We start from the raw sequence: 26,036 nt of genomic DNA on the forward strand, positions 1-26,036 counted from the left end.
TGTGCTAACCACTAAGCCACCGTGCCCCCACCAATAACTTTTATTCAAATGATTTCCAAGTGCCTTTATTCCAATCCCTTGAAAAGAAGGAAATCATATCATAGCCCATCCTCAAGCCTTTCTGATTCAGCTAATCCTTGTCCTCTGACATTTCTGTCTCGCCGTCTATGTGATGGCATTTATTTTTATTATTGTTAATCAGAAGTCACAGAGGTCCCTCGATGGGGTAGGTGAAAGAGAACAGAATAAATATGGATAAATAAATAATAGCAAATAATCCCAGAAATGTCATTAAGCTCCAGGAGGACAATGCTGTTTTTTTTTTGGTTATTATATTTATTTTATTCATCTTTATATATTTATTTTCATGCCTCTGAAATGATGCTTCATAACACAGTAAAATTTACTGTTCACCTGATTAATATTAATGGAACTGGTCGGAATAGTGATTCGTTTTTAAATTAATCTACAAAACGACTTGACATAAATTGAATATAGGAGAATTGCGAAAGTTAGATGGATGTCATGGTTTAGTTTCAGAAAACGGGACAATGACATCCTTGTGTTATTATATTGTATTTTACTCAGTACTGCATCCTGGCCATTATTCTGCCTCTTGCTTGATAGATAGCTGAAAAATAGTGAGAAGAGAGCCTTGTTGTTCTGAAAAGAAAAAAAAAATGAACAGATTTGTCCCAGACTATCATTTTTCAACCAGGCTTCTGAATCTGCATCCTTGTTTTATGATGGCTGCTCAAGTCCCTGTTCCCTTTTTATTCAATTATTATTAGATTAACATTTACATTTACATTTACATCATTTGGCAGACCCCCTTATCCAGAGCGGCGTACAAAGGTGATGAATACATTAACACTGGATTACTGACCAATTAGTTAGACCAATTAACAATTGGATTAGTGACCTAGGAACACTAAAACTGTTCAGTTTTTTATGACATACCTAAACAAGGGAAAAGTGCTAGTTTAAGTGTTTCAGGAAGAGGTAGGTCTTCACCCGTTGTTTGAAGATAGCCAGTGACTCAGCTCTTCGGACCCCTAGGGGAAGTTCATTCCACCACTTCGGTGCCAGAACAGAAAAGAGTCTTGCTGTATTCCTACCTCTTACCCAGAGAGATGGTGGGACCAGTCGAGCAGTGATTGTAGATCTGGGGGAGCGAGGTGCAGTGCGAGGAGTGATAAGACCTTTGAGGTAAGAGCGAGCTGGTCCATTTTTGTGTTTGTAGGAAAACGTCAGTGTTTTGTATCTGATGCGTGCAGAAGCCAGTGGAGGGAGCACATCAGTGGGGTGTTATGTGAGAACTTATGCAGGTTGAGAACAACACCTGCCAGCAGTGAGTTTCAGTAGTCCAGTCTTGATATGACAAGAGACTGAACAAGTACCTGGGCAACCCGTGTGTACAAAAATGGCTGAATCCATCTGATGTGGAGAAGAAACCAACATGAACGTGTCACATATAGCAACCTGTGAGGAAAAGGACAGTTAATTATCCATGGTTACCCCAAAGTTGAGAGCTGTGACAAAAGGGGAGATCAGACTAGGACTCTGTTGTTGGATTTACATTTTATTTATTGCTTCAAATAATTTAAATTTGTTCATGTTCATGGTATGTACAGTATAAGACGGCTTTATCTAAGGAAGTGCTTTTTATGTCTCTATCAATGAATATATTGATACTGGTCCACTGGGTTATAAATTACATCATCAGATAATTACATCATCAGTCTAAAAATAAATGAAATGAAATTGGGGCTTAAAAGCCTTTAATTATCACCACATGTACTTTTGGGCAATTGAGCAAGGCCCTTAACCCTCCCTGCTCCAGGAGCGTTAAGGGGATTGCTCAATTGCCCAACAGTGGAGGCTAGAACCCGGACTTTCCAATCAACATCTCAGAGCCTTAAATACTTGAGCCACCACTGCCCCAAGGACCAAGGACACACGTGTGACAAGAGTGGAGAATATGAGATATGGAATAGTAATATATAGTAATATAGAAATTGATTTCAAAATTCTATTGATGGTTTTTAAAGCATTTCACAACATCGCTCCAAGCTCCAAGTCAAGTCGTTGAGATCAGGAGATAAACTTCTACTGGCAGTTCCCCGTTCCTCAAAAAAATCTAGGGGCGATAGAGCTTTCATGGTCATCGCCCCAAAACTGTGGAACAGCCTCCCTTTGCACATTCGGCAGGCCTCAAGTTTAGAAGGTTTTAAGTCTCAGTTAAAAACTTATCTTTTTAATTTAGCGTTCGTTGAGAATAGACCTTGTTTAGAGACCTTGCTTTTATATATTTGATTTCATTTTATCTTTTTCCCTTTTATGTATATTATTTTACATCTGTTTTAATTTCCTTTGTTATAATCGGTCTGATATATATTGCTTTATGCTTTTTGTAATATTGTGCAGCACTTTTGATTGAAATTGCAGTAAAATGTGCTATATAAATGAATAAAGTTGAAGTTGAAATTGAATAGAAAGAAACTCACACAGCCATTTTTTTTTTTTTTTGAGGGACATTCTGCTTCTGAGTGGTGCAACAGAAAACACATTGTCAGAGATTTGTAGAAATCTGTGAGTTCATGTATGTGGAAGAGGGAAAACAGTGATTTTCTCTGTGTGCTACACTGCCCTGTGATGCAGCAGTAGCAGATGGATTCTTGTGCTGCAGGAAGTATGTGTTAGCCTTCATCCTCAATGGTTGGTAGCTGCTGAATGACATGGGAGAGCTAGTTGGTGTTGGTGGATTAGGGATTGAAAGAAGAAATAGAGGAAACAAAAATGTTGAACTTCAACAAAATCGATTTTTTTTCTTGCTTGTGGTATAAATTAGAGAAATGAGTTTGTCATGCTACTGAGAAAGTGCAAAGACTTCGGTCCCGAAGACGGCTTTACGCCCGACACTGAAGATTCGTTGAAGATTCGAAAGTGAAATAAAAATCTCAGCACAGAATGCGTCAACAATTACACGTGTTACTTTTGTGGGGTTATATGAAGTGTCTACTGCACGAGATTGTCTGAGCTTCTGTTGTAGAAAAGTAACACTTACTTTAGCAAGACTGTTTTTTTAGAACCACTGTCTAGAATTTCAATTTAGGCAAAATAATATCGGTTTAAAAGCAAAAATGTTATATTGATGTTTGTTGTAAAATCAATAGAGATGACCTGGGTCAATCTGACCTCCATAGAGAACAAGGTTGAATATTGCAGTGGAAAGAGAAAATAACAAACCAAGCACTAAGTCGCAAGCGGAGAGAAAGAGACAAAGAGATGGAGAGAAAGAGCAAGGGATGAGTAAGGGGCTGTAGAAAGGCGCTAAGGTGGATCATGGGTAAATAGAGCCATTAGGGACAAATCTATTGCAGTGTGGAAACAAAATCACATCATCAAACAAGCGAAAGAGAGCAATATGACGCTGCAGGCCTCAGGGGCACGGTGCAGAAATGATAGGCCTCCACAACATTTATCTTTATCAGTCGGAGGGAGAGATAGCAGAGCGAGAGAGAAGAGATGAAGAGAGGGAGAAGAAGCAGGACAAGGGGGAAGATGTACGGCTCAGCCACTGCATCCCGTACCACATTCATTTATTCCACTATCTCTCTTTTAACCTCTCTCTCTCTCTCTCTCTCTCTCTCTCTCTCTCTCTCTCTCTTCTTTCTTTCTTTTCTCTTCTTTCTTGTTTTCATTTCCTGTTGTTTTCTTATTCCAAGCTCCTACATTTACACGCCCTGGCACCCTCTTATCTCAGGTGGTCCAGAATGTTCTGGCATTTCATCCTTTTTTATTTGTATGTTATTATTTGTTTATTTTTTCTATTTCTTTGCTGTTGCGCTTGACTCATCGCATCGGAGCCATGTCCTGTTCGGTTATGATCCAGGAGAAGTAAAAAAAAAAATTATAACGTGTACTCGGCAAGATACTATTGATGCTTTTTCTTTCCTCTTACTCTGAGATATTTACACAGAGGTCTCTTCAGGACATTAATAGAGAAGCAGGTGTCATATTGATTTCTGCATTGGCAATTACCGCTTCCTTAGAGAAGGAAGGTAAAAGCACATATCCCTTAATTATAACTGGTTATTTGGACTCTATGGGGATTATAGGGAACGGAGCAGCTCATTATCTGTTCACCGGCTTGCTATTAAAGTTGCTCTTAAAACAGATGATTTGCTTTGATTTAGTCTTGAGATTAGATATCTGTAACATAAAAGAGAACGAGTCTGGATACAAACCCATACTGACGGATAATGACAGTTGAATTCTCGATTCTGATTAGTCTGAAAAGTTTTTTTCTCTATTTTTAAGGTTTGTTATTATATTGTCATTCTTACACTGTTTCTATAGCAACAACACAGTGACTTATAGCGGACGTATAGCGGACGCCCCGCAGAAGCGGATTAAAAAACGTATGCGATTGTTGATACGTTGAAATTCTTTTGGTAGAAAGAAAAAAACTAATTTGTACAAAATATTACAAAATTCTACAAAAGTTCAAATAGGTTCAGATAGGGATAGGTGGGGAGAGATGAGTACATGATTGGCATCTCTGGAAAAAATTGTCCGTAGTGTGTGATTGCGTGAGTGAATGAGAGTGTGTGTGTGAGCCCTGCGATGGGTTGGCACTCTGTCCAGGGTGTATCCCACCTTGATGCCCGATGACGCCCCGTGACCCGAGGTAGTTCGGATAAGCGGTAGAAGATGAATGAATGAATAAATATTTTTCCTTAATTAATATTAGTTCCTGAAAACTTCATTAGGAATAAACCAAAGGCATTGCTTCCAAAGTACTTTGTAATGTTGATTGGTAAAATGTTAACTAAATAATAAAAACATACTTTACTAATTGTTATTCCATCTACTGTGTGACTCAAAACAAGCCTGAATAAATTAGCATGAATAAAATGACATCTGGGGGGCACGGTGGCTTAGTGGTTAGCACGTTCGCCTCACACCTCCAGGGTCGGGGTTCGATTCCCGCCTCCACCTTGTGTGTGTGGAGTTTGCATGTTCTCCCCGTGCCTCGGGGGTTTCCTCCGGGTACTCCGGTTTCCTCCCCCGGTCCAAAGACATGCATGGTAGGTTGATTGGCATCTCTGGAAAATTGTCCCTAGTGTGTGATTGCGTGAGTGAATGAGTGTGTGTGTGTGTGTGCCCTGCGATGGGTTGGCACTCCGTCCAGGGTGTATCCTGCCTTGATGCCCGATGACGCCTGAGATAGGCACAGGCTCCCCGTGACCCGAGGTAGTTCGGATAAGCGGTAGAAGATGAATGAATGAATGAAAATGACATCTTGAGAAAAAAAAACAAAGCTGATAAACAACCTTACTTTTAAATTCTGCAAATTAATCACAGATAACCCATTAATTAACATATTTGTTTATGTTCATTACTTTTGACTTATTACATGGAGTTAATGAAGATTTTTTAAAATTTTTTTTTAGTTATTAATAATATCATTTAACAGCATTACAAAATGTAAAATTTGCCCATGTTTACTTATGGTCTAAATAATACTAAACAAATAAATCAGTATAAAGCTGCAGCTTTCATTTTTAATCATCAAAAAACATTAAAAAAAAAAAAAAATAAATAATTTTTTTTTTTGCTTAATATCAAAAAAATATATAATATAAAAAATATAAAAAATAAAATCAAATAAAAAATAATATATAATAAAAAAAATATTTAAAAAAATATATAAAAAAAAAATGAAAGTTATTCCATATTACAGCGTTTATATTACAGAAATTAGGGGCAATTTATTTTGGCCTACAATCAGGAGAAAAATGGTACGATTTGTTTCATTTATTTGCCAGATCAGTAAAAAGTATTTTTGTTTAAAAGGCAAAAGACTGAAGCAGTTTTAAGTCTCCCAGCTTTAAGGTGCCACCAGAAGAGGGACCCAATCCCCAGGCTCCAGTCGGAGAAACTCATAGTTCGCCCACAGTACGTGACGTGACGTGACGTGACATACAGCTAAGTATGGTGACCCATTCGTTCTCCGCATTTAACCCATCCAAAGTGCACCACACACAGCAGTGAACACACACACCGTGAACACACACCCGGAGCAGTGGGCAGCCATTTATGCTGCGGCACCCAGGGAGCAGTTGGGGGGGTCTGTGCCTTGCTCAAGGGCACCTCAGTCGTGGTATTGCCAGCCCGAGACTCGAACCCACAACCTTAGGGTTAGGAGTCAAACTCTCACGACTTCCCCTAGTACAGAATCGAGACCAAAATTTAGGAGGAAACTGAAGACAGGAATTTATTAACAAAAATAAGGGAATAAATTATACAACACTAAGGGAATAAATGATACAACAGACTAATGAGTAGAACAGGACAGGACCAGCAGGAAACAAAAGAAAACTGTATGGACAACCCATGACCCATGGGACTACTGTGGAGAGAACCACTCGGAGACAATCACACCCTGTTTAAACTGCCACTGCCTCAGTCAGCTTTGTGTTCTGGTCTTTATCACTGAACATTTGAAGCCTTCTGCAGAAATGAATTAGTGTTAAGTCTGTAACACACTCAGAAATTACCCTGATCTATTATTTCCCCAGGAGCTCTAGGTTGCACAATTCCACTCGACAATCAATGCTGTAGAAAGGATGTTTCTGTCCAGTCCAGTGTCACCCTAATAAGGATGAGGTTCACTTCTGAGTCTGGTTCCTCTCAAGGTTTCTTCCTGATATCATCTCAGGGAGTTTTTCTTTACCACCGTCACCTCAGGTCTGATCATTATGAGTAAATGTTAGCTATATATAGTACTTTGATTTTAAATTTGTATTCTTTCTCTATGCTTCTGTAAGCTGTAAGAGACAATTTAAATTGTTAAGAGGGCTATACAAATAAATTCATTCATTCATTCATTTTCTACCGCTTATCCGAACTACCTCGGGTCACGGGGAGCCTGTGCCTATCTCAGGCGTCATCGGGCATCAAGGCAGGATACACCCTGGACGGTGTGCCAACCCATCGCAGGGCGCACACACACTCTCATTCACTCACACACTACGGACAATTTTACAGAGATGCCAATCAACCTGCCATGCATGTCTTTGGACTGGGGGAGTAAACCTGAGTACCCGGAGGAAACCCCCGAGGCACGGGGAGAACATGCAAACTCCACACACACAAGGTGGAGGCGGGAATCGAAACCCCAACCCTGGAGGTGTGAGGCGAACGTGCTAACCACTAAGCCACCGTGCCCCCTACGAATAAATAATTAAATAAATATATCAAAGACTCAACAAAGGATAACCGCAACACAACAGGTAAATATAGTAGAGACAATCAAGGTGTGCATAAGGTGGGGAAACAGAACAGTAAATTGGGCGGGGTTAGGCACAGGTGAAGACACACATGTAAACAAAAACATAGCACAAAACACAGACAAAGGCATAGAACAAACCCTGCCTCTAGTGGTCTGGCAGGGAACTGTACAAGCGGTCCATGACAATTCTGTGCATCAATTTCTAGAAAAAAACAAACAAACAAACAAAAAAAATCATTTACTAAATTTATTAACATACGAATATTTAAATTAAACTGCTTCAGTGTACTGTGTTTCATTTTTTAAGCTTGAAATCTTATTCTTTTATTGGCAGAGTAAGTCTAGAATATGCCTAGAAATAGAATAAATAACCTCATATTTGGTTTATTTGTAATCTTATAATAACAAATAGTAGAAATTATTATGATTTTTTTACATTTTCTTTTTGCTTTTTTTTTTATGTGTATACTATGTGAATAAGATTGTTAATAATGAATAACCTTTATTTTTAATAAAAGGAGACGTTTCATAAGCACAAACTTTACGCTAATGTGTAGTTTGTAATGTGTTACAATAAAAGGAAAGAAGTAAAATCATTTATCACGTATCGATCTCATTCAAATGTCGTAGTGATGAAGGGTTACCTCGATGAACAGGTTGTTCACTTGCGCTCCAGCTTTGGAAAAGAGCTGCTTGCGTGAGTTGACAGCATGCAGCCGCAGTTAAAGTGAGACGTCACATCGAGTAACAGTAGATGTCTCGGTGCTAGACAAGCTGTTATTTTTAGTTATGTTGTAGCATCGGAATATCAGAAACGAAATGTTTTCCAGTTGTTTGTTTTTATCGCTTGCCTTCCAACGGGTGACCTGCTCGCTCAGAAGGTCACGTCGCTTGGCAGTTCACGTTGCTCATATTTTTTTTGTTAAAAAGGAGAATTTGAATGTCACTGCATTCTCATAGGATACAGTGCCAGTGGTTAAGGAAACAAAGAACAACAATATTTTGTTTTAAAACACACACACACACACACACACACACACACACAATAAAAATGCATTATTCTTGGTAATCATGTTACCAAGCTGTTACCAAGCTGTTATCCTGCTCCATCTGAAAGGTTCCAGGTGTTTTGCTATTGTATCTGTGTTTGCACTTTCATTTCTGACATTTAATGATGTCTTGAAATTATCCAGCCAGAGTCGCTGATGTGATACTGTGCTTCTATTGCAGTCCAGGCCACAGAGCCATTTAGTGTGGTTTCTATTTCTCTCTCCCTCCCTCGCTCTCTCTCTATCTCTTTCTCTATCTTATTTTCTCTCTTACAACACACACACACGCACACATACACACACACACACACAGAAACACACACAGCCAGTAATACCCAGGGGAAATCTGGAGGAGTCTGCAATAACTCTCGCTCTGTCTCGCTGACCAGTTTGTTTTGCCGCGTTTCTTTTTCCCCTCCGTTCGTGTCCTGTCACTCATATTATGCTTTCCTTTTTTTTTGGAGTCAAGGTTCATCTCACTCTGAATGCCTGACCCCCCTCTCCACCTCCCGTATACATGTACACTCAGAGACAGCCAGAGATAAAGGGCCTTCATGAGATCATAACTCAGAATTTCGGAAGTCTGAGGAGAATCGATCGCACACCTGCCTCAGGAAAACACTTGCATTAACGCGGAAGACAAGGAGCATTCTTAGTAAAGCTTTTTAAAAGTCCAATGAATTTGTTCACAATCTATAGAAATATTTATTAAGTGATTAATCGCATAAACATTTTATTACGGAAGTCCTAAGAGACCGTGGGTTATTACTTTTTTTTTTTCTTTCTCATTTTATCTTGATCGCAAGTTAAATTTCTCATGATCTCGACATAACAAAAGTTGTTTTGTTGTGCAACTTTGCTAATATAGTGTCCCTGAATGTGTAGTCAGCTTCATTAAAAGCCAATCTAAGGGACCGGGACGTCTGCACGGCTACATACTTATAAAGATGCCATTTAAATGGTTTGTGGCTGACCGGAGCAATGGTCAGAGAGGTGCGTTACATTCAGTCTGGATCCATCAAAGTAAATTGATGATGGAGATTTCAGACGCTAATGCGCACATACACCAACAAAACTGACACAAGCGATCGGCCACTACACGATACAAACTCCGGCTTGTAGTCGATTTCATTGCCATCCAGCTTGAGGGACCGGAACGTCTGCAGGGCTACAGAATGATGTTTGAAAGATGCCGTTGAAACGGTTTGTGGCTGACCAGAGCAATGGTAATAAAGGTACATTATGTTCAGTCTGGATCCATCTTACAGATAGTTATACAAAATACTATGTTTCTCTACTGAACTTCATTTTAGCTTCATTTCTAATGACTCGACTGAACGACGTAGAGTGAGTGTGATCAATTCACGTAGTATTCACATAAGACCAGATACATCGTGAAACCTCACAACGATGTTGGGCACAGAGGAGATCTACTGTATAATACAGGATGACATTTAGGCGATTAAAACATGCATAAAACACCGGCATCATTGGTTTGATTCTCGTTTTAGGTGTTAGCTCGGTGTATGATTTTATGCAGGGATTCTAAACGTTAGTCAGTTCAATCAGGTGGAACTTTAAACTACACATCTGAATTGAGCAAATTCACGGAACCTTTTTGATCCAAGGGGCAAGTTTGTTGACATTCATAGCATTTGGCAGACATCATCATATTACATTAACAACATTTGGCTTCTATCCAATTGAGCATTAATGGCCTTGATCTAGGGACCAGAAATTGCAGCTTGCAGCTCAGTACTGGGATTTAAACTCACAACCTTCTGATCAGTAGAACATCTTAACCAGTGAGCTTTCACTACTTCACTTGACAGTGTGGGTATCTCAGTGTGATACCCTTGGCATCAAGCTCTTATTTTTGTTATTACTATTTCTTGCTTTTCTGCTATATTATATTGCTACTGACCTCATACTTCAACTTTTGCTTTATCAGGTTACATTTTGCTGCTGTGGATGTTCCCATATGTCTAACGAGATTTCCACGTCTTTATCCAAGATTTGTTCCTAAGAACTGCTCCTGTAATCATAAAGACTGTCCCGTGTTCATCCGTCATCCGTCATCGAGGATTAAGACTATAGTACAGTAGTCACGTCCTTTGGTGATAGGAAATGGAAAAGAATGAATGTAAATGTGATGAGATGAATTAGATATAATGCTGATAAAGTCTCTCTCTCTCTCTCTCTCTCTCTCTCTCTCTCTCTCTCTCTCTCTCTCTCTCTCTCTCTCTCTCTCTCTCTCTCTGTCTCCCTCTCTCTGTCTCTGTAGCCCAAGCACCGGTATTTCCTCAAGTGGCTATGTGGGTAACGATTGGTCTGGCGGTCTGTTTGCTTGGTCTCCTCATTGCCTTGGCTGCTGTGTGCCACAGGAAAATCAAAGAGAGCTGTGAAGAGATGAGAGCAGGTAAGGGTACTCCTCACTTACTGTGTTCCAAATCCCAACCTTTAGAACACTCGTTCTTTTTTAGATTTTATAAAAGAAGGTACAATCAGCAGCAGGGAACCTGAAGACACAATCAGATAGATTTGAGAAGCCTTTAAGCTTGTTTAACCCTCTTTTCGATTTCAACTCAGCAGGTCATATAAGCTACTGACAAGATATGTAGTACAATTTTTTCCCCCTTAAAGCACCAGGGGTGTACAGTATATCTCTCATGCTTGCACTTGGCTACCGTTTCTTGATTGGCATTTAACAGAGGGATTCTATCATTCCCACCTAGATTGAAGGCCAGTTATGTCCTCTTGGCCATGAATGGCTGTGGAATTGTTGGGATTCGCAATCAAACTCGCAATCAAATCTCCCTTTTAAAGGCTGAAGGCTTAGAGAGTTGCACCACTTGGGAGCCCAAACTGTTTGATTTTCAGACAGCGTTAGCTTTGAGTACTTGGACTAACAGGGACAAAGTATCCTACAAGGAGGACAAGGAGAATACGAGAAAAACAGACAATGCTCAAGGGAATTCTTATACCATGCATTAATAGTAGTGTACTAGTAATAATCTAGGTCTTAGGGCTTAAGCTGCATGTGTGATACTGAAATGATCAAACCCGAAGGTAATACCGGTACAGATCACTAAAGATAAGACAAAACTAGCATACACTAAACTAGCATAAGATCAGACAAAATTATTCTTAATTATGCAAAACAGAATTTTAAACAAGAATGTACACATGGCAGTTTTTAAGAAATCCCATTCTAATCCATTTTTATTTTTACCTTGTATTTCTAATGAACTTAGTCGATACTACTCACTCACTCATTTTCTACCGCTTATCCAAACTACCTCGGGTCACAGGGAGCCTGTGCCTACCACCCTGGACGGAGTGCCAACCCATCATAGGGCACACACACACTCTCATTCACTCACGCAATCACACACTACGGACAATTTTCCAGAGATGCCAATCAACCTACCATGCATGTCTTTGGACCAGGGGAGGAAACCGGAGTACCCGGAGGAAACCCCCGAGGCACGGGGAGAACATGCAAACTCCACACACACAAGGCGGAGGCGGGAATCGAACCCCCAACCCTGGAGGTGTGAGGCGAAAGTGCTAACCACTAAGCCACCATGCCCCCCCTTAGTCGATACTAATTCCCAAAAAAACAAACAAATTAGTCGTCTGAACCGAAAGCTAACAGTGTCCTGACTAATTTTATATCAGACAAATAATTAATTTCTTTATACAAATGACTGATAAGTCGATTTCTGTTCTGCCAGTGGAATGGAATGCCAGTGTACTGGTTAAAAGGGTTGAACAAAATTCAGCAAAACAAACCTAATCCAGAATGAACAAGACTAAATAAACCAAATCAAAACCAAACCAGAGTCTATGAATGTGTGTATTATTACTTGTCCATGTGGATATATATTACACTTCAGCCTTTAGTCAGGTGAAGTTGAAGCATTGAAACCTCTTATCCAGATTGTTATTAACAAGAAACATTATAACATTTTAATGGTTTAGTAAAAGTGAAATCATAATGAAAACCACAAAATGCCTATTTATCCATGAGTCTTCCAGTTACTAAAACACTCCCAGTTATATTACTGGGGAAAAGGCACTGCTAATTAGGATAGGCTAATTAGTGACGGTGATAAGGCAAGAACAAGATGAGCATGATCTAAATCAGCAGAGCAAAAAGAAGATTCCGAGCAAAAAGTAGAATCAGAAGATAACTGGACATGTTGGGTGGAGAGAATTTGATGAAGGGTAGATTCCAAAATAAAATAAATACATATAGACATGTAAAAATAGTTGTTCTGGAGGAATGTTTTTGCATTATGGAATAGTAGTTTTAATGAGATGTACTCATGATGCAGGAGACCTTTAAATAAAGGTCAGTGAGTTATAACTCTCCAGTCCTCTAGGGTCTTAAAAATATATCTATAGACAGAGAGAGAGAGAAAGAGAGAGAGAGAGAGAGAGAGAAAGCGAGAGGTTGTCATTCTTGGTCTTTAAGATTCACAAAACAGGAAAACAAGGAACCATGTAAACAGGGGCTCTTTTTAAGACTGACGGATACCTTAAAATGTAACAAGACATAGCTAAAGGAAACAAGACTAAAGCCCTATTCGGACAGGATTAGTTTTACGTGGGGACGTGGGGGTAAAGTAATTATTACCAGAGCTTCTCTGTGATTTTAGTCCCGTCCGAATGTGCCATCTCTGTAATCATTACGGACAATAGCCCTATTCGGACGGGATTAGTTTTACGTGGGATTGTGGAGTAATGCAATTTTACCTCAGGACGTCTGTAATATTAATTGGCCAATTCGCACGGGACAAGACATCTCAGTAAAACTAGCAGAAGTGGGAGGGGTAACTCGCTTTACGCACCACAGTAACCTCCTTGTTGTCATGTGCGTATGACGTTGCTTCCTGTTATCACGTGCGCAAACTTCCTGAGGTAAAAAAGACTTCCTGAGGTAAAATTGCATTACTCCACGTCCCCACGTAAAACTAATCCCGTCCGAATAGGGCTAATGTCACCCTCACTGAAATAAGCAAGCTGGAGCAGAACAACAACAACAAAAAATAATCAAGTAGACCAGACTATACAAGTAACCTGTTTACATGCTGCTTACATCCATCAAACTGTTTACATGCTGTTTTGCACACTTTTTTACTTTTTTGCTCTTTGCAGACACTAATGATTATTATTTAATAATCACTACTCTAATCATTTCCGTCGTTTTGCACATAATGTACAATATTTCAGTCGTTTTGCACATACTGTCTTACATTTCAGTCATTTGCTGTTTTTGCACAAATCCTATACATTATCTCAGGGACCTGCTGCTAAGAAACATGCTAGTATTCATGCTAGTATTACTGCACGCAATATTGTTGAACATACAGCATTTACACTGGTCGGTCAGCACTGTTTCTGTTTACTGTCTTTTGTGTATTGTCTTTTTTGTTTTTTATGTATTGTCTTGTAACTTTTAGTCTGCACTGTCTTTTGTTCTGCATTGTCTTGTCTGTCTTGTTTGTCTTGTCCTGCACTGTTTGCACCAGGTTGCACAGATGCACTTTATGTGGCTAGGACTTACAGTACTTACTAAGTCCTTAGCCCTGTCTTTGTTTTATGTAGCACTTCTTGACTTGACTTCTTGACAAGACACCACAAGACAAAACTAGTATAAACGAAACGAGACATAAGACAAAAACAGCTAGCTTTTAAACTAAATATTAAACAAAACAGAAGTCTAGACTAGGTTACACATCTATGTGTAGAGTGTGATTGAGAGTTAGGGCAGTTGTGCCATGTGACAGGTTGGAACTCCGTCCAGGGTCTCCGCTGTCTCGCGCCCTGAGTCCCTGGTTTCCAACAACCCTGCATTGGATAAGCGGTACAGAATATGCATGAATAGATGGATTTAGAAGTCATATTAAGCCAAGGACATTTTAAACCTGGATTACTTTAGGTAAAGGCCTTAAACATGCTGAACCATAAAGGCAAATTATTTTGTCCTGCAGTAATAATTTTCATGTGAAACTACTGACATGTATTACTTTGCCTTTATTCAAAGAGGCCTGTAAATAGCAAACTCATTTTCTTCCAGAAAAAATCCCTCATAATTCCAAGGTATTAAATGATCTGTGTTTATAATTTGGGCAGATATTTGGAAGATCCCACTATAGATCCGGCTAAACAACTAGTGATAAAATTATTAGCATGATTGATGTCTTTGTAACAAGGAAATTTGATCAACTAATGGAAATTAACCCTAGCATTCTGAAGCTCAGCAATGTTTATGAAAATATACTTTCTGGAATTCCCCATTCTTGGGATTATTTGGTTGTAGGTGTACAGAATAAAATATAAAAATATAAAATACTGAATAAAAGCATGGGAAGCAGCTGTGATGTGGGGAAAAAAAAACTGAAGTGATGCACTGACGGTGAGAGTGGAGGGAAGCGGAGGTCCTAATTGAGCCTGTCTACTCGTTTCCAGCAGCCAGGAATCGTGGGTAGATTGGAGTCGACTCTGCTCCTAGCGAAGCTAGTGCCACTCAGATAGAGTCCATAGTCGACTAGCTCATTTTTCTTGCCTGTCATAAGGCATGTGGGGATGTGGAGGAGGATCCTAACAGAAAAGAACAGCTTTTGAGATTGGGCTGTTAGCTTACACAGATGTGGCGGTGACAGCCCACAGATGGGGAAATACCACCAATCTTGACTCGATTGTCTTTAGGGGCTTTAATCTCTGTTCTCATATCCCCTCTCTCCATATATCCATACATCATCACAGCTGTTTTTATTTGAGTCATCCAGAGCCGAATGTAGAGGGTTTCTCGCACTGAATTACTGCACTGCAATAACTCGCATTCATACCTGCATTAGTCCGCAGTGGCCATTGCTCATTGCTTGACGTTCCAAAGCTTGACTGTCGAAACATTCCACTTTTTTTTAATTAGGTAGACTTTTTAAATCTAAAGATACATAAATATTGTTTTTAGCCTGATTGTGAGTACTTTTTATGTTTTATGATACTAGCCGAACTGATTCGGACCTTTTAACCTACTTAGTATTGTGGGGTGTCATGTGGGGTTGTCATGTGGGGTTGAGGTTTTGTTTTGGGTTACGGGTGGTATCTCACCTCCAGGGTTCAATTCCCATCTCTGTTATTGTGTGCTCTGAGTTTGCATTTTCTGTGCTTCAGGGATATCCTCTGGGTACACCGGTGTCCTCCCCAGTCCAAAGACAGTCCTGTTGGCATCTCTAAATGTCCATAGTGTGTGAATGTGTGTGCAGTTGGGCCTGTAATGGGTTGGCACCCCATTGAGGTTGTCCTCCAGCTTATTCCCAGTCTTCTAGGATAGGTTCCAGGTTTCCTGTGACTTTGTGTAGGATAAACGGTACAGAAAAATGATGAATGGGATAGATGGTGGATACATTTCAACTCATGAGCAATGTATAGAGCCAAAGTTACAGAACTTAACATGGGTGAAAATCCTGGTACTTCCAACTACTTTTTAGTGATTACTGACCAGATTTTTTTGTTAATACTTCTAAAATTTTTCTAAAAATTATTTGTTTATTTGTTTTAGTATTTTATTTGTCACATATACATTAAATCACAGTGAAATTCTTTCTTCACATATACCAACATTGGAAGTTGGGGTCTGAGCACAGGGTCAGCTACAATACAGCACCCCTGGAGCAGTAAGGGCTAAGGGCCTTGCTCAAGGGCCCAACAGTGGCAGTGTTTTGGCTTAAACCCCAATCCTCCAAGCAACAACCCAGAGCCTTAAGCTTAAGCCACTAGTGCCCAATCATTGCACGGCTCTATCCCTTCTGCTCTCTAACCAGGTTACTTGCATGTAGCTCTTAATTGAAGATTATATTATTGAGATTTTGTCAGCGATGTGGGGATAAAAAAAGACCCAAATGCAGGATAGCTAAAAAATAAACTGGTTTATTAACTAAAAGACACAAAACAGGTACAGAGACACAAGAGACAAAAGACATGACAACGACGTGACAAAGGACGTGGCAAATAACAAGGATTCCGCGTCGCCATAGGCAACGTGGCACGGCTAAATACACATGACGATTAACACATAAGGAACAGGTGTGCAGAGGCGTTGATTAAGAGACAAGGGAGGGGCAGACACGTGACACAGAACATACAGTAAACAAAAGCACATGGCCAAAAGTCCGGGCTGGATCCTGACAGATTTACCCATAATGCAGTTATTTCACATCATCTGTTTGTTAATGTAACTACAAAAACACCAGGCTTGGTACTTCATTATGTCTTCGTCATTTAGCCATTAGACCTACTTCAAATTCTGAATAAAGTTTTTCACACATCGATCTGAGGCTACTAAATTGTATAGTATCATATTGCATCATATGGTATAATATCATGTTTAGTTCATATCAAATATTGATTCGTTACCTCATGAATTGTAATCATATTGTATATTGTCTTAGCCTGATGATTAAGAAAAAAAAAAAGATTTTATTTGCTATTTACATTCTGATTTTTCTTTTCACGACAATATCCATTGTAAAAAAGGTGCTATCCAAATAAAATTTAATTGAAGGTTTAAATTAGTCTAATAAAGAAATGAAAAGATTTTGAGCTCTATTTTTATAGCCTAGAAGAGAATATATACAGGGGGGACACGGTGGCTTAGTGGTTAGCACGTTCACCGCGCACCTCCAGGGTTGGGGGTTCGATTCCCGCCTCCGCCTTGTGTGTGTAGTTTGCATGTTCTCCCCGTGCCTCGGGGGTTTCCTCCGGGTACTCCGGTTTCCTTCCCCGGTCCAAAGACATGCATGGTAGGTTGATTGGCATCTCTGGAAAATTGTCCGTAGTGTGTGATTGTGTGACTGAATGAGAGTGTGTGTGTGTGTGCCCTGTGATGGGTTGGCACTCCGTCCAGGGTGTATCCTGCCTTGATGCCCAATGATGCCTGAGATAGGCACAGGCTCCCCGTGACCCGAGGTAGTTCGGATAAGCGGTAGAAAATGAGTGAGTGAGTGAGAGAATATATACTGTAGCGTATATGTACAGTAGCAGCACTGCAGCTACAATTCACTTTTACAAGTTACACATTTTATCATCTTTCTTTCTTTCTTTTCTTTCTTTTTTACTCTTTACAGAGGAAGAAGCCAAAGAACTCGAGGAAGCCAAAGAACTTGAAGAACACAAGACAGGTCAGTAAAGCTTAAAATCTTCTTTAAATGTCAAAAACCTCATGCAGTCCAACATTTATGTGTTTTTCTTGTATTTGACTGACTTAGAACTCAATAATAGCCAAAGGCAGAAATCTAAATAGCATGTATGATTAAGGGAAAGGTTACATTTAAAGCACTAGTATTTTGAGGTTCACGAGCACAAGTATTCAGAGCACACGTTTCATTATCAGGACTTTTTAGGTTTGGCTATTCTGGGCTTTGGCTAGACATGTTGGGAGTCATGCTTCATCCACTTAATGACCCCTTAGACGTAAAAGAAAGAAAAAGAACAAAGCAGTGATGTGTTTTAAAAATTGAGGGAAGTATTTTTAAAATTATACCCACACATAAACCAGGCGCTTTTGTAGTTTGTGTGTCATTACCGTTAAACTGAAAGCTTCAGCTGCTTTGCTGAAATCAGCCACAGTGTCTGAGTCATTTGTCTTCCTTTTAACTGCATTTAAACACTAGAGATTGATACTTCATCTCCTTTTATGCCTACATTTTCATGATTATCAAATGCAGTAAGCCCTCTTTTTGAGCGAAGGCCAGAGTAAGCCATGCCAGAATCCTGTCCATGCTCCCCCTGTGGCAGTAATGTCATTAAAGATATTAATTTGACTCCTTTAGTCTGAATTATTCAGCCTGACTGTGAGTGGCACAGTTAATACTATGAGATTTTAATAAGCAGACAGGTGAAAAAGGGTCAGCGACAGGGAGAGAAAGCAAGGGAAAGAGAATGAAAGAGGTACAGACAGCGGTCTGTCTCCTTGGTAATGGAGGTCTCATGAATATTTAAGCTATGACAAGTTTGGCCAGTGAGGTCAAGAGCCTAGAACATTCTGCAGTCTGAGGCTGACGCGGCCATTCAAGTAGATTTTCATGTCTGAAAACATCTTATTCACCTCCTGATGGGGTCTGTGAATGGAAAGGACAGGCATTTAAGCTCTCCTGCTGTTTTGGGGACTTTACAGGCTTTACAGGCTTTTGAGACAATATTGAAATTAAAAACAGTTATAATAGGAAACGCCTGACTTTCTGTCGATACACAAAACTCACTCACTCACTCATTTTCTACCGCTTATCTGAACTACCTCGGGTCAGGGGAGCCTGTGCCTATCTCAGGCGTCATCGGGCATCAAGGCAGGATACACCCTGGACGGAGTGCCAACCCATCGCAGGGCACACACACACTCTCATTCACTCACACAATCACACACTACGGACAATTTTCCAGAGATGCCAATCAACCTACCATGAATGTCTTTGGACCGGGGGAGGAAACCGGAGTACCCGGAGGAAACCCGAGGCACGGGGAGAACATGCAAACTCCACACACACAAGGCGGAGGCGGGAATCGAACCCCCAACCCTGGAGGTGTGAGGCAAACGTGCCCCCTGATACACAAAACTAAGGAGGTTATTTTAATCTAAAGCCGATTTATAATGCAGAGATATTTTAAGATTATGATGTCACAATACACACCTATAGAATCGTCTTGTATAACGTGTGTTAGTGAGACACACTAGGAGCTACTGAGTAGTGTTACACTTTGGAATCTGAGGGCTGATGGCACGAAACAACCCTCCAGATGCTTGTCTGGAGGCATACGGCTGGATGAATCCGTGGTTGTACACGCTCTTAAGACGCCTCCGCTCCCTGCTTACTCTATACTTAGCAGAAATATACAGTAATAAACTCTACCTCCTTGTATGACATTTTCCTAAAAAGCTCTTAAAATGGTACCATCTTAAATTCCGTACCCTTGAGACTGTAGTCATTCACATATTCACAGGGCTCTCAAGTTTTGAAGACAGGCAAGCGTGAAAAAAAAAAACACAATAATGAGGGAGTTGTTGTGTTTGGTAAGGATCACTGACTGCAATTTAACCAAATACAAAGTATTTGTTTAATTTCCATTTATTAATTTGTGTGCGTGTGTGTGTGAGAGAGAGAGAGAGAGTGCGAGAGAGTGAGAGAGAGTGAGAGAGAGAGAGAGAGAGAGAGAGATTATGACTTGTGTTGTTTATTGTAAGTGTTTATTGCCTTTTTGGACTCCTTTATCATTTTTAACGTTGCTCCCATTTAAAACAGTTCGGCTCAATCCCAGACAATTTTAGGGACATGATTGAGGACAATGTCCCGTCCAGAGACAAGCTGTTTCGTGTTGAGGTTTGGTTCAAACTGAACATTGAAAATACCCTCTCTAATGAATATGTTTGATTTTTTTCATTGGTTGTTGCGTTAAATCTTACCCATATACAATAGTGCTATTTTCTGATTGGCTATTGTGTAGCCTCTATTTTTGATTGGCTGATAAGTGTCAGGCTCGACTAAGAGCTCCAGGGGAGACGCGCTTGATTCCTGCCCGGTTCCATAGAGACAGCGATGCGGACAGATACGTTTTGGGCGCTGCGGCATATTAAATATATGATAAATAGTCAAAAAGTTTTTCTGCGTGATAAATACGATGTGTGGCGGGAGAGCGTGAAAAAAGACCCAAATGCGTGACTGTCACTCTCAATGCGTGACACTTGACAGCCCTGTATTCATCTGCTTGTACATAGATAGGATTTAAAGTGACAGTCACTACATGACATCAGAGCCCCAACATGGTGGGAAAATGTTAGCAATTTCATGCCTGCATGTTATTTTGGGGCACATACTGTGTTTGTCACTGTTTAGCAGGTTTGAAATGTTATACACAAACGAGCACGACGTAGTGTTACATCCTGATGTTCAAAACAGACTTTTTTTTTTTTTTGACAATTTGAAGGCTACATGACAGTTTCTGAAATACAAGCACTAATCACAGTCAGGGGTTGTGTAAGGATAGTACTTAATTTGTTTAATATGCTGCAGACATCCTGGTCCATTGCAATAACGCTGCCTTCAAACAGGAAGTATGAAGTGAAACTCGTATGATTTTTTTTTGTCATTTTTGACATTTTGGCGTAAGAGCTATGAAGTGAGGATAAACATGGACCTTCGTGGTTTTTTTGGTTCTTCCAAAGAAAGAAGAGTGATATGCAATATGTCTAAAATGATCACCAGTCAATGCCAGTCCAGCAAAAATTAATTTTGTCTTCCTAAAAGAAATTTATATTATACTTATTCCTAATCATTACCTGGGACAATGGTGGCTCAAGTGTTTAAGGCTCTGAGTTGTTGATCTGAGGATCAGGGCTCAAGCTGCCACTGTTGGGCCCTTGAGCAAGGCCCTTAACTCTCTGTGCTACAGGGGTGCTGTATTATGGCTGACCCTGTGCTCTGACCCCAGCCTTCAAAGTGCATATGTGAAGAAAGAATTTCACTGTGCTGTAATGTATGTGACAAAAATAAATGCTTCTGTTCTATTCTACCCCCCAAAATCTCTAAACCCTGCCTTAGGATAAGGATCGAGGCATTTGACCTCCTATAAAATGCTCAGCATGCAGTAATTTCTCTTCACTGACACACTGGCTAACTCCTGTTAAGTAAGAAGATGGCCACGCAAGTCTTAAGTCTCTTTTTCTGCTGCGAGTCACGTGTCTTTGTCCTGTAGAGTCTTTGTCCTGGGTGTATTAAGAACGGATGTCTTTTATCACAGTGGTGTTAAAGTGCTAAGTGTCGTGGCTTATCATCCTCGCTATCACACTCCCACTGAAAAGGTCCCACTCAAGTTAAGGTTACTTCTAACAGTGAATACAGTGAAGAGTGGGTTGGACCCTTGTGTGTGTGTGTGTGTGTGTGTGTTGACAGATAATAGTGTTCTGAGCTCCAGTGTGATGGTCACATTCATAGGGTCCAGATGAGAAAGAAAATCAAGACCTTGAAGTGCTGCCACCTAGTGGAAATTTTACTGTAGACGCTATTATGCCATTTAATTAACACACACACATATATATATATATATATATATATATATATATATATATATATATATATATATATATATATATATATATACTTTTTTACATTTTGTTTAGTATTTTTATTCTTATTTGTTGTTCTTTTTATTAATTAATAAAATATTTTCTTCCTTTGTTTGTTTAAAATCATTTTTTTTTTTTAAAAAAAGCACAAACCATAAATCCACCACATGCTTTTCACTCATTGTGGGCTTTAATTCTAACACGCAAATGCTTCAGAAGAAAACAATGTGGAAGAAAAAAAAAAAAAAATCAAACAATCTCAGCAGGCGATTGTCGCTGGCCATCTGACTCATAGGTCAAAGCACGAGGACCGCGAACCCACACACACTCCACATGTATCTGACCTTTCCATTGCTCCAATAATAGTCTAAATAACTGAATGAAAAGAGCTGCTGCTGCGTACACACTCTTTTACTCTTCTTCTTCTTCTTCTTCTTCTTCTTCTTCTTCTTCTTGATATTCTTTATTTTTATCTCTACAAACAATTGAATCTAAGAAGAATCTGTAAAGACAAATCCACAGAGGAATCATAATATTATTTATGTCTGTTATTTGGAATTTTTGGTGCTGTAAATAATTGAAAATAGTAATACATTTTTTTGATCATAGAGTCTTGATCGTAGTGTCAGGAAGCACAATATTTATTAGCGATGACTCCTTGCCAGCAAATGTGACTGTCACGAAATATTAAAATAAAAGAAAACAAATTAACATACACAGTTAATCGATTTTGTGGAAACAGTAACTGAAGCTAATTACCTTGTGAATATATGTAATTGTTTGGGAAATATAGTAAATATAGTAAAGCTCTGGTCATTTTTTCAATATAAACGCACTGTAAATAGATTTGTTGAATGTTTTCAGTTTTTTGAATCTGCAGTGTCAGCTTTTTTTTTTTTTTGTAGGGGTAATATGACAAGAGAGGGAGAAAAAAAGAGAGGGTAAATTCAGGAAACTGCTCATATTTGCTATAACATAATAGGTACTTGCTTGTTATTGGAGTAATACAAAATACTAAATGGACAATAAACTATAAATGGATAAAAGTTTGATGTACATGGAATAACACACGACACACCATGCTGTTATATGAAAATAATGCACAGCTTTATAAGAATTACTTAGTCTTGTTTTTAGTCTGTCTTACTATTATTAGTTTTAGATTATGTGGTGTCCCACGTACAGGTCCCTGTGATTGAGCAGCTACTTAACCATAACTCATGATAATGAACACACTGAAAATACCCAACCGTTATTATTAGCGCAGGTATTAAACTTCTGGTGCTGTTATATGGATATAATGCACCTCTTCTGACCAATCAGATTCAAGCATTTAACCACGCTGTGGTACAAGCCATAATTAAACACCTACATTTAAATCATAGCATGTATTGAGTCAAAATAACCAATAAATAATAAATCAGCAAATTACACCTCTCTCTCTCTCTCTTTCTCTCTCTTTCTCTCTCTCTCTCTGATATATATATATCAGATGTGTGTTTTTTGTGGGCTTTTTTATGAGGTCCCTGCTAAGGAGTGTCATGGTATTCGTAACAGCACCTGGAATATGTCTATATATATAAAATAATTTATGCACAAAAATCCCTTGGATCAAAATTTTGTTGGATATTTCAATACATCTGTTAGACATATTCCAGGTGCTGTTACGAATACCATGACACTCCTTAGCAGGGACCTCATAAAAAAGCCCCCTGTCAATCATTTTCACTACACACATCTGCTCAGAAGTTTACTCCCTGTCTGTCCTGTTCATCTCTTCATCAGTCTCACTTTGTCCCTTATTCTAACTTCTGTCTCTCTGTCTTGCATTCTTTGCCTTTATATCTTTCTCTCAAACACACACACCCACACACACACACACACACAAACACACACACTTGGGAACAATGTGTCATCCGTGCTATTGTAACTCACGGCTAAAAGCCTATTGGGAGCTCTGACACACCTCATACACCTCGATCTGCTTTTTCAACTTGGAACACACTACACTGGGTTCCAATCTCTCTCTCTCTCTCTCTCTCTCTCTCTCTCTCTCTCTCAGCATTCATGGTGATTAAATAAACTGTTAACCTCTTTGCCTCAGCCTCAGCCAAGAGGTTAAATGGGTAGAAAAGTGCAGAGCGATGAGATCAATAAATACATGCAACATCAGCCACTTAAATAAATCTACAAAATGTACACTCTAATGTCTGATTGTCTTGAAAGAATTATATAGAAATATATAATTATATAATTATATATAGAAGAATATATATATATATATATATATATGTATATATCTCAGACTCCAAACAATGTATTAATACTGTTTATACTGTATATTGACAATAAATTACAATATATTTACTTTTCAGGAAAGTTTTAACATTTAGAAAAGCAAAACATAACAAGCAAAGTTCAAACCTATACATCCTTGAATCAGTATTCTCACTTAAAACACACCATTATTAGCCATGCTAACCTGGATGTCCAGTTACCCAGGCTAAAAATAACAACTAACTCCAAAGTATGAAGCTAAATGTGTTGCTCAGCGTTTCTACAATCATCGTGTTATGTTCCTTGTTCTGGATAGAGCTTAGCATCCGTTTAAGCTAACGGTTTGTATTAGTTACATCTTGATTACATTTATGACATTTTGGCAGACACCTTTATCCAGATCAACTTACATTTATCTCATTTATGCAGCTTAACAGTTCCCTTCCAAGCACTACTCCAACCACTGAGCTGCTACTTCGTCTCCGTCCTCTAATTAAAAACGGCCGTAGTACATATCATATAAAAGTGACATTGTTAGATACATTTATGTCAATGTGTTTGCAGTGTTGTAATGTAACAGAGTACAAATACTTCGTTACCGTACTTAAGTAGAAATGTCACGTATCTGTACTTTACTTCGCTATTTATTAGTGTTTATTAGTGACAATTTATGTCAACTTTCACTTTTACTTCACTACATTTCCTAGTTAAACTGTATACTTTTACTCCGCTATATTTCCACTAAGCATCTTCGTTACTCGTTACTACAAAATAAAATCAGGAGAAATGTGTGCGACTGCAATAAGGGAGGTTTGGCGAATCACTGCTCCTACATTGCATTACGCACGTCCGCACGCTCTATGGAGAAGCACAGGGACGCGCAGCGTGCACGCGCAGTCAGAGCTGGAGGCGTTTATCTATAACGTTAATCGGCGGAAAGCCGCAAAGACGGCAACCAAAAGCAGTGAAATGTCTATTACCTGAAAAGTGAATGAAAAGTTATTACCTGAGTTTATAGCACAAACAAAATATTAATGCAAACAATCCATTCAATACTAAATAAAAATAACATTTATTGATCTGGTCTTTGTCTTGTGAATATTTTTTATTAATGACTGCATTCATTGGACACACTGTTTGTAGAGAATGCACACATACATGAACTGATCTGATTAAAGACTGGCATCATTACATCATGCGTAAAATTTTGGTGTCCACTTTTGCCATTTAATAATACCATAACTTTTGGCTTACTATGTAGTCATATAATATATAATATAAAACTCTTCTTGTTTTAAATTCTCACTGAGGGCTAAAACCCCCCTAAAGATGAAACCCTAGAACCGCCCCTGCTCTTATGCCTACCGAAAATCACTGAAATTTTACTTTTTACTTTTACTTCAAATACTTAAGTACATTAAATATCAGAAAATGACTTTTGATACTTAAGTATAGTATATATCAGATACGGGGGGCACGGTGGCTTAGTGGTTAGCACGTTCGCCTCACACCTCCAGGGTTGGGGCTTCGATTCCCGCCTCCGCCTTGTGTGTGTGGAGTTTGCATGTTCTCCCCGTGCCTCGGGGGTTTCCTCCGGGTACTCCGGTTTCCTCCCCCGGTCCAAAGACATGCATGGTAGGTTGATTGGCATCTCTGGAAAATTGTCCGTAGTGTGTGATTGCGTGAGTGAATGAGAGTGTGTGTGTGTGCCCTGTGATGGGTTGGCACTCCGTCCAGGGTGTATCCTGCCTTGATGCCCGATGACGCCTGAGATAGGCACAGGCTCCCCGTGACCCGAGGTAGTTCGGATAAGCGGTAGAAAATGAATGAATGAATGATATATCAGACAAATATAACTTTGTTACATTAAAAAAAATGTTTTTAGTGATCAGTTGTTTTTGTGTTGGCACAAAAGGCGTTTAAAACCCATTGTTGTTCAAACGTTTGTGTAATTTCTGCCATTTCATGATATTTCAGTTTATACTTGATCACTAGACGATCAATCAGAATTCTTACAACACAGTGTTGAATTTATTTTTATCCGTCATTTTAGTGGATTTTGTCCAATTTCTCTTAAATAATTAGCTGCCAATTTTTATCTACTACCTTGTTTTCTCCTGTCTCATGTTGGCATCTAAGCAGAGATGGTGAAATCTTTCTCATAGGCTTGTAAATCAACCACTTCCTTCCTATCAAGACAGCAGGGCCATGGATTTGTCCTCTCCCAATGTTAAGGCTTTTTAGTTTAATGGCACTTCAAGCACATCTTTTTTAGTGTGAGTGA

The 26,036-nt window shown here is 39.2% G+C and overlaps 1 protein-coding gene across 2 annotated transcripts in view; it reads left to right on the forward strand.

The window, feature by feature from the left end:
* The window catches only part of cd276 (CD276 molecule), a 109,082-nt gene that overhangs the window by 60,634 nt on the left and 22,412 nt on the right, over positions 1-26,036 (forward strand). For both annotated transcript variants that reach the window (XM_060877436.1, XM_060877434.1), the window contains exons 5-6: positions 10,634-10,768; positions 17,487-17,540. In XM_060877436.1, the coding sequence (XP_060733419.1) occupies positions 10,634-10,768; positions 17,487-17,540 (189 nt within the window). The remainder of the gene's footprint in view (positions 1-10,633; positions 10,769-17,486; positions 17,541-26,036) is intronic.

This window comes from Tachysurus vachellii, chromosome 9 (assembly GCF_030014155.1).
Source record: "Tachysurus vachellii isolate PV-2020 chromosome 9, HZAU_Pvac_v1, whole genome shotgun sequence".
NCBI lineage: Eukaryota > Metazoa > Chordata > Actinopteri > Siluriformes > Bagridae > Tachysurus > Tachysurus vachellii.